General features: G+C 38.4%; 1 protein-coding gene across 5 annotated transcripts in view; it reads left to right on the top strand.

Annotated features, from left to right (window-relative positions):
- Positions 1–19569, top strand: part of MYLK (myosin light chain kinase) — a 225222-nt gene that overhangs the window by 61608 nt on the left and 144045 nt on the right. For all 5 annotated transcript variants that reach the window (XM_030017474.2, XM_030017475.2, XM_030017473.2 and 2 more), the window contains exon 2: positions 3898–4055. In XM_030017474.2, the coding sequence (XP_029873334.1) occupies positions 3906–4055 (150 nt within the window). In that variant the 5' untranslated portion in view covers positions 3898–3905. The remainder of the gene's footprint in view (positions 1–3897; positions 4056–19569) is intronic.

The raw sequence follows: 19569 nt of genomic DNA, 5'->3' as shown, positions 1-19569 counted from the left end.
AGCATAATTGTTAAACATCCTCTAAGCTGAAAAAAAACACTTCCTAATTATTTACTAGAAGCATCTTCAGCTTACATAGCTAATTAAAGTCAGACTGCTAAACGTGAATGATTAGAGGCTTATGTTGCTAGAAAACTGCTTGTGCTGATTTGAGCTAATATTAATTTGTAAATTCAATCCTGTTTAGACACTTTATTTAGAAAAACATCGATCTGTGCAAGATGTGCTTAAGGAAAAGACTAGCTATTACTTTATTTTATGCTTTATGGTCTCATTATATTAGGCATCAATTTGTTGACAGTTTTTGGCATCTTACCAGCATGCGATAGAAGTGTAACCTGACCAGTAAGAGTGGCTTAGTTGTTTAGGATTTTCTTCTTTCTTTCTACTTCTCCCCATTCCTGTTTCTTTCTCTTCTCTCTTCCCTTCCCCCTTCCCTTCTCTCTTTTTTTTCTATTTCATTTTGTGTAGAGCTTGATCGAATAGCCAGAGAAATCAGTGGAAAGCTGGTGTTGGGCTTTAGCTCAGTCTTTTCATCAGAGGGCCTTTCCTAGCCACAGCACTTTTTGTCCAATGCAGGCCAGACATACCTGAGCCCAGTGATGCTTGGAGGATGAGTGTATGTTGAATACAGTGCATTTTCCAGGTGTGTGCCAGTGGCGCTGTTTCAGGTACTTGGTGAATTTGGCCTTGCAGCATACCCAGTGTGGAGGTTTGTGTATGTAAGCAGGTGTCATGCCTAATGAGTTCCTTAAAGTTGCCCTGGATAAGCAGTGCATTGTACCTAAGGACAGATACTTGAGCATTTAGTCCCTACAGAATGGACCTGTGAGCATCTGCAGTGCATACAGTTTTCTCTCTTGCTTGTTTCAGCCATTATAATGCCATTGACCAAAATGGAGTTGCATTTGCATGGGTGAATATCAAGTTTGCATTGGATTCTGGACGTTGGTTGTTGGTTTTTTTTGTTTTGTTTTCAATTTTACTACTCTTACAAATATTGCTTTTAAAACAAAATTTAGGGGGTATATGCTTTTTTGATGTTGTTTTGGTTTTGTAAGCTCTCTGCAAAGTTGATGCAGATGTGTGTGGAAGGATAGGTTTTGTTACTGACTTCTTAGGGAATTAAATGCATTACAGTTCAGACTGGAGAAGATTTTTATAGGATCTGTATTATACCTGACACGTTATTGTCACTACTGGTGGTTTGAAAATTTTATTGCAGTCTTGTATTGGCAGACTGATTTGTTAGTTAAGAGTTTCACAGCTAGAGAGAGATTGCAGATTTTGGCATTTAGAGGCTATGGAAAGGTGTAACTTAGCAGAGGAGAACAACATGTGGGAAGAAAAACTGAAGATTGAGTAGTTAGTCGAGCATGTTGAAAAGTGCAGATCATCTCTCCAAAAGAGCAATTTAAGGAAGCACTTTGAGGAAGAGGACAGAAAAAAAGAAAATTAGAAATAAACCTTAAAATGGGATTTAGGCCAATTCACAAGTGGTAAGCAGATACAAAATTATCAATGTCATATACTAAAAGTGGCAAAAGATCACAGTTGATATTTATGGTAATTTGAGATTTGAAAAATGTTTGTTCTTAATCTGTAAAGAAAAATAAATTTTAAAAATGTGCTGGCAAATATGGACTAAGTATGCATCAGTGTACAGCTGTGTAATTGATTGAAAGTCTCCTGGGATAAACTGCAATTTTAGCTGAGTGGCAAACTGAGTCTGGAGTCTTGTCCTTAATGAAAGAACAATTAATCAAAAGAATAATTCTCTCACTCTTTCAAGCAAATGGTTGTTTGTTGCATTGACTATAGTTGTGAGACACTGTCATTCTTCGTCTGTTAGGGCGCTAAGTACATTTGTTAGAAAAGAAGCAAGTCTGATTTCATCTCTTGTGGAATACAATCAGTTTCTTCCATATTTAAATTATATTATGCTTTCATATGGTTCTTTTGTAAGTTAAGGTACAAAGATAGTTTGGGCGTTTTTTTTTCTGTTTGTGTTTTAAAGAGTTGCTTATAGTGGAAAGGGAGACTTAAGCTGTGCTCTCAAGTTACTGGGTGCCAATACAGAGATTCACTGCAAGATTAACTCTTATGTAAATGACAGCAGAATTTCTCAGTTTAAAGTTTTGCATCATGGTTAAAGAAATGATCTTTATTCCATTTATGTTTTTGTCTCAGCAATTTAATTGTTAGAAACGCTAGAGGATTTTCTTGCTTTTTTGCATGTTGACATACAGAAATGCTAACAGAACACCATTCCAGAAGAAATCCGCAGTCCACTTCATCTGGATTCTTATGAATGAGGAAGGAGACGTCAAGCATTTTTTGAAAATCTGTGTGCATACATAATTTAACTGATATCTTGGAAGGGTTTGCCTTCTAAACCATAGTTCCAGACAAGTGCATACTGTGAAGCAGAAAGCTCTGTTACTCCCACACATTAGAACAAAACACCCTCTGGAGGTGCCTCTTCCTCTCTGTTGACTGTGAGAGCGCCAAAACTTCTAGTTCAGATTCAACACCTAACTTTTAGCCTAATAACCTCCATGAGAGGAGCTGCTCTCTTAAACTGCTTTTGATCAATGTGGAGAAGGTGTTTCTGTATGTTTATGGAACATGTCAGGTATATGTTATATGGAAAACTATGTTCTCAGGCTGGGTTTTCACATGCATACATGTGACATTGGAGTTTAAGTACTACTTGGAAATGAATGAGTTTTGTGTTCCCCTGCTCCCCAGATAACTGCAGCCTATTGTAGAAAAAGTATCCTTCATACAATAATGTTGCCCTAGTTAATTGATTTTTCTCTTGTTCAAAATGAAGTTTCACTGTTTACTCAAGTATTATTTATTGTAACTTTTATCAGAATCAGGTGAATAAATACATAGTCTATCATGAATTGATGTGTATGGCAGAGGATTATGACTGGAAGCCTAGTATTCTCCATTGGTTCAACATGGCCTATTGGTGGGTCAAGCCATCTCTCAGGTTTTTTTCATTGTTAAACTTGTCTATTAAATAGGCATTTTACAGTGGGGCTTCTAATTTATGTAGATGATTCAATGAATTAGTACTAGGGTCAGCTACTAGGTTTTTTTCTGGAAAACATGACATTTTACTTTTCAAAAATACAATAATTTTTGCGTTCTGCTGGGAAGTATGAAATGTGTAGCAGAAGAATCACCTCTGAAGCAGATATCTGTAATGAGGTGTCTAAAATGCCATTTTTGTAGCATTATGAAATTTGGTGTCTATGCTATTTTACTAGTCTATATGCTGTAGAAGGATTTGCAGTAAAGTAGAGACTTGGAATTTCTGCAAAAGTATTTGTTATGTACTAGCAGTACTTTGGAGGGAGATATCCAGATATATCTTAAGATCTTGAATGCGTGGTATGAAAAATCAGATTTTCCACATTCCCGCTTGCATCTTAAATCCAGTGCAAACAGAGGTCTCTTTATTTCATAAGTACTTGTTTAACGCTAGCTCTACTTTTGAGACTTATTGATTTTGGTGTATTCCAGGCCAGGAAAATCAAAGTCACGTTGTGAAAATATCCTCCTGAAATAAGTTATTACCTTTTAATGCAGTTGTAAAGGATGACTTTTTGGTTAAGGCTCTGGCCTGGGACTTGAGAGTTCAAACTGAGTTCAGCTCACGGCTGTGACCCTGACCGCAACTGTAGGCACACAGGCAGTCTTCCTGGGTCTCAGTTCCGCACCCAGAAAATAGCACTTGTCACCTTAGGCTGAAGACTTTTACTATGTATATGAATATAGTATACATACAGGACAACCTGCTCCTGATGTGATTCTTAGCTGTTACTGTAATGTAAGTAATTAATCATCATAACTTCTGTATTACCACTTTTTTCTCTTCTACAGTCCACATCATGGGGGATGTGAAACTGGTGACATCTACTCGAGTCTCCAAAACCTCCCTGACACTCAGCCCCCCTGTCCCTGCTGAAGCACCAGCATTTACTCTTCCTCCTCGGAATATCCGAGTGCAGCTGGGAGCCACTGCAAGATTTGAGGGGAAGGTAAGAAACAGATGATGGAATACTTCTCCATTTGGTTTTGCCCTTTCCTGAAGCTGCCTAGTAGGCTGCAAAGATAGTGAAATGGGCTCTGCAATAGGGACCTTTACTCAACAAGAATACATGAGTGTTTACCCTCCTTAGGAGGCAGGAGCATTACAGGTCTGTTTGAGTAGAGGAGAGTGTTGCAAAACCTAAGCATGTGCTAAGTATAACCTGGTTGAGCATGCCAGGCACTGAGCTTAGGATCAGTGGAAAACTGCTTCAGGAACTGTCTCTAATCAGAGACTACCTATTCTCCATGTTTCTTTCACGCTTCAATCCCGGTATGATGTCTTCCTTGTTCTAGCCATCTTCCTCTCTCCTCCCTTAACCCAAATCTTTTTCCTGGAGCTGCCAGTTTTTCCTCTCAGCCCTTTCAGCTTCCTTCTGTCCATGTCATCCTCTGATTGCATGCTGACAGCTATACCATCAAACTGACCGCACTTTTATTTTTGAAGCTGTGGGACTTGTCTGACAGACGCAGGATACTACAACTTTACTGTGACAAAAGCAAGGGCTAGAAGGAATTTAGGAAATTCATAACTTCTGAAACTCTAACTTAAACAGAGGGCCAGTAGAGGGCATCTGATATTTATCTTATTTGTTTATACAAGACCAGGCCAGGAACTGGGATTTTTCAACAGGAACTGGGCAGAAAAACAATTTTTGGAGTATATAAATTTTTAAGTGCCAAACCAAAACTCAGAAGTAGTTCTTGGCTTTGACTTTTTGAAGAAAAGTTGGCATTTTTCATAGAAAGCAGATAATTCAATTAAAGTATTTAAACCAAAGAACAGGTTTTTATCAAACCTTTAGAAAGGGTTTTTTAAAAATATCTTACTTTTATTGTGATTTTAAGGTACCAGTAAGAAATCCCCTGTGTGTATGATATTGATCAGTCTCGGTGAGCATTCCCTTTCTTACTGGTTTTATCCTCCACCCCCCCCCCCCCCCCATTATTTCATCTTGCTTTGTTGCAGACACAGTGGAAAAATGGCAACATGTTGCTACTTTATGCCTATGACACTTATGCACAACACTATCCTAACTCTGACCGGTTCTTCCAGACAGCACTGCAACTGGCAATAGTAGTACAGTGAAATCAAAATTGAAGCATGTGATGTCGCTAAGATTTGGTTTTACATTTCTCATGTTTCCTAATTAAAAGCTCAAGTGGAATACTTCCAATTTTAGTGCACGATGCGGACTTTTTATTATTCGTCAAATGGAAGCAACTGGAAAATATAATGACCTACAAGCTAGAGTGCCATCACTGCTTTGCATTTTTTTCAGATCTGGTTTTAAAGTGTTAATTTTTCAGGGATACCTATCCCCTTTTTAAAGTCACTTTGAAGGCTGGAAGGGTAAAGTCTGGGGGGGTTTTTTTAGTACCTTGGAAAAAATACACAAATTCAATACTAATTAAACTGATAGGCTTAAGTTCCTTGAAGACAACAAAGTTGTCTTAAGTACCCTGAAGAAACAAAGCTTTGCTTGAAGTCCTGGATTGAACCTACTTGATGAAAATCTAAATTCCAGTTTTTCCCATTTGGTATACGAGCATGGCTGAAACCTTTAACTTTCCATCCTTAAAATGGGGATGATAATATACTAGCTGCATGCATGTCGTATAGCTGAAATAAAACTTTAATGCTCAAAGTGCTTTTCTAAGTGCCAAACATGAAGAGCACAGCATTGCTGAAATACACGTGAGATCTGCAATTACTTTGTGGCAAGTAGCGTGTCTTAACGGTTTGGCAAACCAAGATGACGCAATTACAGCCACTGTCTTTGGCACTTCAGCTTCTCGCTATGCATGGAGCATTGCTGTTTTTGGTTCAGCCCAGCTTGCTGCCTTGAAGGAGATTTGTTTTGCCTCTCTCAGCTAACACAGGTGAGAAGAAACATGTAACACAGCTGAAGACATAAAACAGCCAATCTTTATCATTGTGAATTAGTTCCAAATTTCCTGGAATCCACCCTAGCTGCAGGCTGAGATATGATCTTGCAATTTTTAAAATTTTTTTTTGGGGGGGTGGACAACAAGCTACATCATAATAATTGGACATAGAGAGTAATGGAGCACAGCATGTTCTCCTTATCTTATACAAGAAAAATTAGGTTTTTAATTATAATAACAACTCTTAAAATTGAGTCTGTGTGATGTGTTGTTTATAATGTAACATGGTTGGGGAGATTGTGTTTGGTTCTGTTGTTTATAACTGGTGGGTTCAAATTCAGTATTTTGTTTGTGCTCCTAGACTAGTAACGTGGGCAGAGTGAGGGGGAATGCAATAGTCCAGTTTGAAAGGATACTGTCACTTAACAGCTGCAGCAGCCTGCAGAGCTTGTATCATCTGGGTCCGTCTTCAGCTGGTTAGTACAATGTTGCTTCTTCTATCACTTTAATGTTCCAGTGGTTCATAAGGACAGTAGACCTGTTCAGAAGGACAATCTTAATAAAAACAATTTATTAAGAGTTCGTAGTAGAAGTAGCTACTGAACATACTTAGATTTATCTGTCCTGGAAAATAGGCTACAGATGTTATGATGGGTTGTTGCTGATACTCTGCTTCATCACACAGTATAAATATTGAACTAGACTCAGGCTAAAGAAAAATAAAAAGTTTTAAAAATGGCTAGACAGGAGATTTTCTTCAAATAGTTCCTTTGCAGTGGAATTTATCTTATCAGAAAGAACAAACATTTTGAGAATCCAAGACAGGATATAAATCTGATATTGTGATGATCCTGTACTCTCATTAAGTGAACAAGGAAGAGAGGGCCCCAGAGTTAAACCTGTTGCTTTTCTTTCCAGCAGCATGTAAGATAAGTTGTGTGAAATGGCAATTCAAGATCAAGGAGAGCGCAGATACTGAGAAATAGCCCATAAATGTAGGCAATTGAGGTAGAAAGTAACTGGAGTTGCCATTAACAGGAATTCTTTTTTTTTGTTTATTCTGTTCCTCCCACTACCACCCTGGTTTTCTTACTAAAATCTCAGCAGGTTTATCTATATCTGACTGCAGATCTCAGTTTTCCAGTGTGACCTCAGTGTAAAAAGTTAGCTCATCATCTTTCAAGTGTATGAGCTTGATTTTGGCCTGGAGCACCAACTAAGGGGTGGAACCACTTAGTAAGGCAAAGGCAAGGTTACCTTCCCTAGATGCTCCCCAAATGTCTGCTGCGTGAACATCTCAGTTGTTCATCAATCAATTGCTGAGGTTATTTTTAGGGAAACCATCCCAGATTATTATGAAATTGTGTTGTGGGTTCCCAGCTTGTTAGGAATTGATTGATGTGCTGTTCTTCAATTGCACATCCTGTGTGAGGTGAACAGCTCAGGGCAGTAATCTCCTGCCTTGTGCTAAGGCATTGCAGTTTGTCCATCAGAGCCTTTAAAATACTCTTGGAAAAGAAGAGCAGGCCAAAATGTTACCAGGCTTTGTTTTAAGCTGTTTGTTTCTCTGTTGTATTAATCACTGGAATATTTATCAGTGCTTTGCAACATTAAATTGTGATTGTATATCTTTATCTTTCTAATTCATCTGAACATCACTGGATTTTAAAATGCTCAATGGCATACTAATGAAGAAGATTCCTTTCTTTGTAGCAAATATCATGGGTGTTTCTGTGGCAAGTGTCACATGAAAGGACAGGAAAATCCTTTTCAGCCATAGCACCTGAATAAGCATCTGTGAATTATTAGGCAAGGTGGTATTTTGATGCTGCTGATAACATTTGATCAATTCACAATCCAAGCACAGTATCCTGTCAAATTCTTTCAGACTTTGGGTGTTCCTAAATTTCACTTTCTGAAACCTGTGCAGAGTACTTTAATTATGACATGGAACACATTACTGTGCTGAGCTACAAGATCATTAGCCATATACCTAGTTTAAAATTTAATTTGTTTCAGTCTCTCTCACTCTCTGAAACTCAGCTGCACTATTCTATAGCAAAGGTTCAAAATATCACAGTAGACCAATATAGATGCAAATTGTATAATTTTCCATACAGCCAAATGAAATAAAGCTTTTAAACATTTCCATGAATTTCAGTAGCTTTTCTAACTCATGAGAATGGCAAGCATGTATTAATACAAGTGTTGGGCAGAAGGCCCTAGCAAGATTTTTCGCTGGAATTTGCAAATCTGTACAAGTTTCCTTTTCTTGTGATGGGCAAGGGTGGCCACCGATTTCCACAACTTTGCATGTTTTTGTGCCTTCCTGATTTCTTAGTATCCTGTTTACTGGTCTTCCAGAGACTGCAGGCTCAGTGACTGAAGCCTGTCATGTCTTGAACTCCATCCTTTCTGAGACCTCTGACTTCATATTTAGAAATTTGACTTCTAAATATTGGACAACTTTATTTATCCAGCTGTAAATCACTGTAACTGTTTAGAGGGGAGGATAAGTCTCCATTGTAGAACCTAGCAGTTACTTAAATGTTGCCCTGACTCCACTCTGCATCCACATATACCCACAGCTTAAGTGTTGCTCTCAGCCTGAATTGGCCCATGCTAGTGTTAAGGCTCAGGTTCAGCTTTTGCTTGGATTTGTGAGCCTTGCCATGTGTGTATTAAGATGGCAAGCTAATCCTCCTGTTCCCTTTCTGTGTTTAGAAGCACTGAAAAGTTTTTTCATGACTGTCTGGGGTAGTCTTAGTAAGCAGGTTGGCCTTCTGCAGCAGAAAAAAATACAGGGACCCTGAAGTCCTGGTGATGTGTGTAGATGAATAGAGCAGCAGGATGGACTGACCCCAGCAGGGCTCTGCACTGTGACTGCCCACAGAAGGAGTCAGTGAATGTTGGTGCTCTCATCCAGGTTTCCCCAGTCCATGTTAACTTCTATACAGAAAGATACTTCAAGGTACAGAGAGTTTTACTTAGGTTTCTGCAGCAAACTGATGGAGAAGCTGAGAACCAAAAATGAGAATCTTTACTGCTCTCTAACCACTGAACCACGTTCTCTTGGTCTTTCCCTCCCTATTTTAAGCTTTGGGTTCTGACACCAATAAAATAGTCTGCAGTAGCATTGTTGCTTTAAAAAAAGTTAAGGTGGTTGCCCAAAACAAGCATTTTTAGTTGATAAACTGTATGATTAGCTGCCCACATATAATTTTGCTGAACTTAAATAGCAATAGCCTCACTATATCAAAAATATAGTGTGAACACTTCTGGTTCTTTACTGTAACATCACTGAGTGTCAAGCAGTAAAAAATGACAAGTCAAAGAACCGTTGGTTTCCAACAAACCCTTCCCTGTTCAGAGTGATATTAACTTCTGCATTTGATTGTGGCAAGCAGTTAACTCAACCTGCTTTGGCTGCACACACGTATAATTTTTGAGGGTGATATTGACGGTCATTAATTTTATGAGCCTAAAGAATACTTGTGCTACAGCTTTGCTTGAGAGGAACAGCCAAATGTCATGCTACAGACCACAGACTGATTGCCTAGGGGTCAGGAAAGAATTTTTCTCCTTGAATAAAACATTGCACAGTTGGCAACAGTGCAGTATGGGTTGTTTTTCTGCTTCATGTGAACCATCGTATGTGGTCCATTGCCAGAACCAAGATATCAAACTACTAAATCTAGTCTGGTATTCTAATCCCAGGGAGCTGGGTTTCATGTATTGACATGTAGTTCATGGTTTGAGTAGATGTTGGGGTACTTAGTTCAGTTTGCTGCCCATTGAGCAGAAGCTCTTCCCCTTCCATCCCCCTCCAGATAAGGGAGCTGGATGGTAAATTTTAAGGCAAGCCAGGTCACTGACAAATCCTGTCCATTTTTAATGTTCTTTCTGGTTGTCTTTCTACCACCCTGCTGTTGCAACACCCTATCTGTATCTGTTTGAATCAGTTAAGTCTAATGAGGTGCATCAATTTGCCAACTGAGCTGCTTTTGCTGCTGCTGGTTGCACAGGTACTTTTTGAAACATCATGCCTAAGAAAATAAACTGGGATCAGGCAATGGGAAGACAGAGTGATTCTGCCATCTGTTCTGCGATAGAAGGGAGACCCATTAATGTGGTGTGTTAAGAGACAAAGAGTAGAGAAGCATTAAAGTAACTAGTGATAGGACAAGAGTAAATGGCCTCAAGTTGTGCCAGGGGAGGTTTAGTTTGGATATTAGGAAAAATTTCTTTACTGAAAGGGTTGTCAGGCATTGGAACAGGCTGCCCAGGGAAGTGGTGGTGTCACCATCCCTGGAGGTATTCAAAAAACGTGTGGATGAGGCACTACAGGACATGGTTTAGTGGGCATGGTGGTGTTGGGTTGACAGTTGGACTTGATGATCTTAAAGATCTTTTCCAACCTAAACAATTCTATGATACTAAAAGAAGCATTGAAGGGAAACACTCCCACAGCATTTGTAAATCCTTTCAACTACCTGCTAATGGAAAAACTGAGATCTAACCAATTTTTTTTTACTGTGGCTGCTGCACCAGATTTGCATGGCAAAATCTTTGTTATCTTCCCTTTGCTTTGGACTCAAAACAGCAATATGTGCTCTGCTTCCAAGCCTCAGTCAGCAGGCACTCCAGAAGAATGCCTTAATTACACTGTATGTCTAGATTTGAGGTGGCAGGATCTGAAATGAGAGAAGCCCATATGACAGAGGATGATGACATGGCACAAAATCCTTTGCTGTTGGCATGAGATGCTTGTTGTTGCAAAATGTACTGGGCAGCTGATTGTATGAACCTGGCAGTGGTTTTGGATCTGCACTTTCTGGAGGGGTGCCTGTTCTGAGCCATATGAGGAAGAAACCCAAGTAAGATCCATGTTTTCATGGGAGACAGTTGTCTGAAGAAAGTGAAAGCTGTGGGAGGACTTGTGCTGATCTGTAAAACTACCATGCACTGTGATACTCCCAGAAATCTGATACGAAACACTGAGGCATGTTTTGGGGAGCAAAGAATTGAAAAAGTTATCAGAGTGGAGATCTTATTCAATCTTTCTTTCCACATACCATTCTTTGGGAAAAATGTGGTGCGTTCAGAAGTTACTGAAACATTTTGTATCAAACAGACACTGGGGTATAGACAGCTGAAACAAAAAAGGAAAATAAACACAAGTTAGGTGGCTGTGAACAGCTTATTGCATATCTTTTTTCTGTTTGGATCTTCTCCTGCTATTTCTTCTTCCTTGGTGTAATTGACCTCCCGTTATACTCACTCACCACAGTGCTGGTTTTTTACCCATTTACGTGTTCTTATGAGTAATGCATGCATTATTTTATTTGGTTTTATTTTCTTGTATAACTCTGTAGTAGCATATAGAAGCAGTGGCTCAAAAGAGTTTCAGCTTTAGACAAGGGCAAAGTGGGAGTGGCAGCTCTGCTGGGAAGTGGTTAAGGTGGGGTTCAGTCAAAATTCCTTCCTCACACAGTGTCATCTACACCCAGAATTATTCAAAGACACTCCCTTCATCAACTGACAGAAGCACCCATGTGTTGATACCCATTTACCCTGCCTTGCATATGATATTCCTTAAAAAAAACCTGCAGGGATGCAAGTTGCTGCTCAAGAAATTTCTAGGTTTTAGAAAGGAGTAGTGGTCTGTGAGCTCCAATCCTGTCTCTCAGTCTCTTTAACTCATAAATTCACTTCATACCTGTCTCCCTGTCACTTATGGCCATCACAGTTATACTCAGGACTTTCCAGGTAGAAGTACTTAAGCATTCCTTGTGTTGCCTGTGTGCAGTGTATGTGATGACTCTCAGAAGTGCTGGACTTACTACACCATCCCATGCAACTGATCTGTGCATGCGCGGAGGCAACAGCCAAGATTTCTGGATGTTTGGCAGCAAAGTTTGGTCAGACCTTTTGCAGAGTTGCTCCAATCTGCCAGATGTTCAGAAATCCTAGACAATGCTGAATATCCACAAATTCCACCCAGACAAAATTTCTAAGCAGGAAAGAGGCCATGACTGGGGAAGACTGGACATACAGTATCCCTATTCTCAGTTGCCATTTCTCAGGGTTGATTTTTTTTTAAATATATATAATTGAGCCTGTTTTCAGTAACCCACCCACCCCCAAATTGTGGAAGAAATGTGCTATTTGCCACTATCAAATTTATTATTCTGTTTGCTTTCCATCTCCTTTCCCACCTTAATTGCTTATCTATAACCAGCTGGGGACAGGAGTTGTCTGCTGCTCTGCGCAATGGCAGAAAGACTTGCTCCCTATTCTTGCTTGTTTTGATACCAACTACTGTACTTAAAGGAACATAAAAACCAATTTTTTAATAATAATGGAAGTAATAATAGAAGTTTTTTAGAACACTTCAACTAATGTATATATGTAGTGAAGCCAGACCGTGCATTTGTGCTGCTCTTGGTCACCACTTTTTCTTTCTTTACTTTTTCTTTAACATGTTTCAAATTATTTTAGATTTTGAGATAGAAGCAATTAAAATTACATGAGGAACCTGACAATAAAATTCTGTGTGATTTAATTGCATCTACCTGTTCCCAGTTCGAGCTGGTGGAACCAACAAACTGTTGACTCTGAAAAGTTTATTGTAGATATCTGTTTTGTGATCACCCACTACTGTGATGTATTGTCGTAAAGCACGGCTTTGTATCAGCTAAAGAAGGCAAGTGTGTTTGTTTAAGGATTTATCCATAGGGATATCCCTAGGGTTGATTTTGAAGAAAATTTACTTCATTAGTAGGGATTTCTGGACTTGCTATTTTTCTGTAGTCCTTAAATAGAAATCAGAGAAAAAATTATTAAATTATATATTGACAAATTTGCAGAGGAAAAGGAGATATAAAATATTCATATTGTGGTGTAAAGAAGGTTCAGTCTTTTAGAAAAGGAACGATGGAATGAATACCAGGACTAATCATAAAGTCCACCGTTTAGGAATGATAAGACAAAAATGTCTGAAAAAGGAACAGAAGAAAATCTACCTGTTTCCTAAGAGAAAAACAGCTAATCAGCATATCCTGAATAGCTGAACAAAGATACTTTCAGAGATTGAGTCCATGTAAGTCAGGGTAGAAGCAGTCAGTATAATTCTTCTTATTTTACTTGTCCCATGATGGTTAATCATGAATCTCTCAAATTTCAACAAAGTCTTATTAGATTCTTCAATTCTGCTTTTAATTTGAAATATATCATCATCTTTTCCAGGCTAGTCTCCCTTGCTCCTCTGGGCTAGTGCATAAGTCTTTGTTGTGGTCAACTCCACTGGCAATAAAACTCATCATGTAGCATTGTGCTTTCTTATTTAAATAAATGTTCTTAGTACATGAAATGTGACTGCAAATTTTCTCATTATGAATTTTTAAATTTGCTTTTTTGGGGAATTGTGCATTTAACTCCTTTCACAGTCATAATAGGTTTAAAGATTAAAGAAGACATAGTTACTGGAACAGTGTGAGCAGTTAACTTTCTTTTCCTTGTGCTGCAGTAGCCTATATTGGCCTGAGAGGGATGAAAGGGGGAAAAGTTTGGGGGTTTTTTTGTTTTGTTTTGTTTTTTCCCTTCCAGAAATATTCCCCTAGCTGGAAAAACTTTAGATTTCCTTTTTCTAGCTGATCCAAAAGGTAGGATGGAATACTTATCATCAGACATGCATTTGGCTAACTAGTAATATATTTGCCTTTTCCCATCATATGCAAGGCTTAAACTTTACTCCAGCACCTTGCCTTCATCTGGTTGATGAAACCACAAAGGTCAGGGAGGGGTTCAGTACCATATGTAACTATGAGAGCACGTAAAATAGCAAAGTAGGCATTTGACTGGCTATAAATGTGTCCCTGAGAGTTTGACCTGAATTACACCAAATGATACCAAATCACACTTTTTGGTATAATTCTGCCTTTCCCCTGCAGGAAAAGAAAGTAGTCATTAATAGACAGCAAGCATGATGCGTTCAGAATCTTTGCAGAAGGCCACATGTGGAGAAGGTTTATAATAAAAACACATCATTACTCATTGCGGTTTTGCTCAGTCCACACTCACTCTAACACCTAGACTCCAAAGCTAAAAATTTCTGCTTTTGACATGTTACTTGGCTCTGTTCACTCATGGATACAGTATGAAGTTTGGAAACCTACTGGGCAAAACCAGACAACATACTTTTTTTTACATGTAACATCTGGATTCCCTAGCATCTAAGTGCATGCTGAACAGAAAATAACATTGCTGTGAATCGTGTACAGTTCAACCCATTCATGAAGGAGAGAAACCAGTCTGTCTGACAGGGAGCAGCAAGGGCTGGCTGCTCCCCAAAGGAAATTGAGCCAGGAGCTGAGGGTGAGCCATGCACGGGCTGTGCCATCACCAATGGGCCGCAGTCCCACAGGCTCCAAACACAGCAGGCAGGGCTGTGTGTACTCCAACAGGGTCTACTGATGGTCCCAGACATGGCAAGCAATGAACCAGTTTCAGGATCCAAACAGAGGGTACAGACAAGATGAAAAGTAGGCAAGGCCAGATTGTCCTTCCATAGGTGCCTAGTTTGATTTTTAATGTTCAGTCTGTAAGACATTATCGCTGTGTTACTGGAGGTTACTGAATCTCTAGCAGGTACCTGAAAGAGCACATATTTCTGTGCCTAAGCGGCCAGAGCTCATTGTTTAGTGTCTGCCTTCATCATGATTTTTAAGCCCAAAGACATCCCAGTTCATAGTTCAGCATCACATGTGAATACACACCTCTGTGTTCTCCTCTTATGTGGAGGAAATAAACTTTGGAAGAGGAGAGATGTTGATATGTTGGGGTGGTGCTTGATGAGGGAGACACTGCTACTTGAATTGCTGTCAGATGTTATGTGTCAAAGCTCTGTGGACTAGTAGGAGCCAGAAAATCAAGGCATTCCACTGACTGGTCATCCCTGAGATGACTAGTCCAGTATAAGGGCCTTGAATTGCCTGTCTAAATATGTTGAACTTATTCTTCTAGTAAACTTGACAGCCAGGTTATTGGTTGGGAATTAAATCATGTCTGTTGACTCACAAGTTAGTAACCTGACCTCTGGGCTAGCCTTCCCCATTGAAGATATGTTGTAGTGAGATTCTAGAGGTGATCTAAGCTCTTATACCTTTCTTCTTCAGAGAAGTTTTAGGAATGTACACCACTCTGCATAAGAGAGTGAAAACCTGGAAATGTTCCATTTAAAACAAACAAACAAACAAACAAAAGCCCACCAAACAAAAAAAAAACCATCCCAACCCCCCTTTTTATAGGCTTTCTGATCATGAAGATAGCTTTATTCTCTGTAAATTAGTGCATTGCTATAAACTTGCAGCCAGACAGAAAAGAGCAATCCTTGTCTTCTGAAAATACTGTGCCTAAAAATGGTACAAATTCCAAGTCAGCTTTGCATGTTTTTATTGCTTATATAGAGACTTTTGTAAGTCATGTGCAGAATGAGGTAGAATGGAAAAATAAATCATTTTATCTTTCTTTCTGAATTTTTCTTGCTTTTCTGCATCTTTTCAAAATACTATAGTAAATGTTACTCTATGGAATATACTATTTATTATAAATACAACAGCTGAGCTTACTAAAATACTAATTAAAAGTCATACAGTATGCCAATGTGTAACATATACCAGAACTTTTCTTTTAAAGGTGACAACAATCTGCACATGTAACCCAAAGAAAATGGAGAAGCAAAGACTGACAAATTAAATAATTCTGTTCATGGTTACTTGGCTTTTGGTGACAGAATATTGAGCTTATTTTATCCGGCTCTGTGCTCTCTCTATTCATGTTGAATCAGAATGGTAATTTTCCTGTAGCTGCACAGTAAAGTCAAATTGTAACTGTGTGGCTTGAGAGGTTGCCATTCTTTCCATGTGCCCCATAATATACAAGCAAGCCTATAGTTATGGTGCATGTATTATTTAAATTGTTTTTGCAAAGCTTAGAATATTAGTCTAATGCACGCTATTTTGTAAGAGCTTTGTAAAAGCACCCCCTCCACACATGGTGGTGTCTGGTATCTTGTATCTGAAATCTAACTCATTTATATCACATTCCCATACTATACTTATCAGGCAAACAATGAATAAAGAATTTTTCTGTTCTGTGAACACCTTGGAACAAGAGTTCAATATACTTAAGCTTCATTCTTTTTTCTATATAAATTCTGGTGTTCCTTTATAAAAGAATAACTCAGCAGTTCGTCTCTACAGGGAGGTAAATATAAATAGTTCAGAACAGAGTTATGTTAAAAGCCAGGGCACTGGAATAAAAATTGTGATAAAATCTTGGAAAAAAAGATTAAAGAACTATGGTAATTGATTTTTGCTTTTTTTTATGGTACCACTTAAACAGCCTAATTCAACTGGAGTCCTAGTGTATGTTTGCTGATCGTATTTAACACGTACACAGGCCAGACTAGAGTTGGATCCTTCTCTGATGACCTTCCTAGCTAAAACAACGGAAGAAATAGTCATTGTTACCCCCCTTGACATTCATGTGGAGTACTGAGGCATAGTGAGATTTATTGGTTTGTGCAAGATCACACAGAATACGTATCTGGATTCAGAACTGAACTGCTGTCTTCCAGAAGTTCAATTCCTATCCAGTAGCTTAGACATGAACCTATCCCTGTTGGAGATAAATAGCTTCTGATTTTGGAAGAGAAAGTTAAGGTTTGCAATAGGTGCAGATATCACCAATATCTACGTGCCTGCTGTTGGATTAAGAGCATCACTTAATGAAAACACAATGCCAGAATTAGATCCTCAGTGCCTTGACACAAAAGCTAGTTTGTTTGCCTGTTGGAATATGCTAATGGACAGAAGTGTAGACCAAGATTTATCTTCTTGGGAGACTATTACACGCTCATAGGTTTAATGGAAAACATTATGTTGGATTTGTTCAGGTCTCTCAATAGGAATGCCAGCAACTGCAGTTAAGCAGAGCTCTATTGAAAGCATATGCAGAGTAAGCACTTTTTCCACAACCTAAACAAATGCAGCTACTTTTGAGTGCACGTGTGTTGTTGCTCTTACCAATATCACAGCAATTTTAGTTTTGAGAGAAAGCATTAGAAAGAAGAGGTAAGCCCACAAAATTTCTCTTGAACTCAGCATGTCTATAAATATTTATTCTGAACTGTTGAACTATAAATTTATAGCCACATCAATCTATACTTAGTATTTCAGCTAGTGCTTTGAGGGTTTTTTCTTTTAAACAGTTGTTGCTTAGCCCTTGATTTTTATTTTTATTTTAAACATAGCAGTTTGTGTACTGTACTGTATGAGTTATCCCTGCTAAGACATTATTAAAAAGTATATGTGTGAAGCCTGGAAAGCTTATAAATTTTACAGATTATTACAGGATAAAAACATCACTGACAGTTGCTAATGAGCAGTTGATGATTTGCAATAGGCTTATGTATGGAAGTCTTAATTATTTAATGCATAGCAGAATAAACAATGCAATGAGAAATGGTAGATGTTTAGGCAGTCTAATGTATGCATATCTTCACAATCAAGCATTGCATTTTATACCTCTTTGTAATTACATCAGTTCTACCTTTTAATGAAATTTAAAACAATTAACATTTCATGCCCAGTGTGCTTGCCAGCCCTACCAAGTAGCATTAACAACGAAGCAGTACACATAACTGAGAATTTTTATAACCTATCCAGAGCACTGCCTTTGCCAGCAGCGTTCGTCACTATCAGCAGACAGTCTTTAAATGAACATACAACTGTGCAGTCAACTCGGCAACAAAATCCAGTTTTTGCATTTTCTGTGGCCACTGCCAGACTCCTAAATTGCAGGAAATAAATCTTGTCTGGCTGGAAATTGATAACGTACGAGCATGTTCATTCAGAGCAAAGAGTTTTTGTTACCACCTTACATTCCAGATGTGGATTGTTGCCCTTAATTATGAATTTCATAGCTCCAAATGTATTTTCCTGTAGCTGTGTGTTTTGGGCACAGAAAGAAAGCACATATTTTCTTTTTTTTATTAATTTTACACAGTAGGTCATGCATACTGTGTATGCTCATGTAAATTTATAGAGATTCCTTACCTTTTGATAGCATGTATTGGTGTTGAATTCCTAAGAACAGCATCCCTAAGCTAGGAAAGCATGAAGCTCTTTTGGTCAGTGGCATAGGTCCTAGAAAAAGATAGGGCTACTAGTATTCGGTGACCTGTAAAATAAATTCATGTCCTATTAAGACAGAAACTTTGCATTGGTATGTAAAAAAAAAAATAATCTTTCAGTCTTCCAGAAATCATATGCAATGGAAAAATTACTTCTTTGCAAGTGTTATTACATTGAATGATGATCGTCAGAAAGGAAAGAAACAGAGTGGATTGTCATCTTTAAAAAGTGACTGCTAATTCAAACCCCAAATATTATTGTTATGAAGGGATTGTTGCTCTGAAAATAACTGACACTGTTTAGTTTTGGTTTTTTTCATGTGGTATCAGCAGTTTTTTGGCCTCATGATGTCCTAGTCTGAAGCTGTGGTTCAGAGTGTCTGGATTAGGTGATCAGTTCTGTGAGATAAAACAGCTAAATGTTCTCAGTTTTCCTTCTAAATGGGGGCATACACGTATTTTGCTAATGACAGAGTGAAATGTTGGTGTTAATTTCATCCTGTACTTGTCACGGGGCTTCCTAGTGCTTGCGCTTGGTCTAAACAATCTTTATCCACCCTTCTGAATTGCTACTGAATGAAGGATTCACAACTGAAAGTAAAAATCTTTGTCAAGTGTTAAAAGCTAAGCTTTTTGTGGTGGGAAGAGGGGAGACAGTTTCCCAACAATTTATTTTTATTGTGTTGAACTGTTTTATGTTTCAGCCTTTCTTCTAGTGCTGCCAAATAAAATTTATGAACAAAAGTAGCAGCAAACACAGTAAATCAGGCTGTCCTGTTGAAGTAGAAATGAATGAACTGCTCCTGTTCTGACAGCTCTCGCAACACAGTGAAACTCTGGGCTGATTTTTCAAAATCTTGTTTTCTGTAGCAAAGATTGCTGCTGCTCTGAAATGAACACTGGTCAGGAAATTTCTGGTATGCTCCTAAACTTATTGCTATTGACTTAAAGCAGCTGCTTCATTTAGTAATATTTGATAGGCATCTTGATTCAGAATCACCAAAAATGGGGAGGAAAAGAAGGATAGGGAAAGAGAGCACATATTAGGGGCTTACTGGGCTACATGGAACAATTAGCAAGTGCCTTATTTCCATTCAGCAGCCAGAGTTGTTTCCCTTTGAACTCATTTACATTCTTACTGCATAATCCTAAATTGCCCATAACCACGCACACAGTCAGCTATTTCTTTGCATTTTTTGGCATTTTAAGCTATTCAAACTATTCAGCACCTCATAAAATTTAACACTTTTTAAAAGGCCTTAACATCAGTTGGTCCATGGGAAGAAAGCTTCCTCTTTGCAGTTTGTTTTTTTTTTCTTTAAGGAGAGACTCCAAAGCAGAGAAAATTCTCATTAAAATTGATGAGAGTTTCACCCAAG

The sequence above is a fragment of the Aquila chrysaetos genome, chromosome 6 (genome assembly GCF_900496995.4).
Source record: "Aquila chrysaetos chrysaetos chromosome 6, bAquChr1.4, whole genome shotgun sequence".
NCBI classification, from domain to species: domain Eukaryota; kingdom Metazoa; phylum Chordata; class Aves; order Accipitriformes; family Accipitridae; genus Aquila; species Aquila chrysaetos.
Note: the sequence above shows the minus strand (reverse complement) of the source record. Positions and strands in the feature narration are given on the sequence as shown.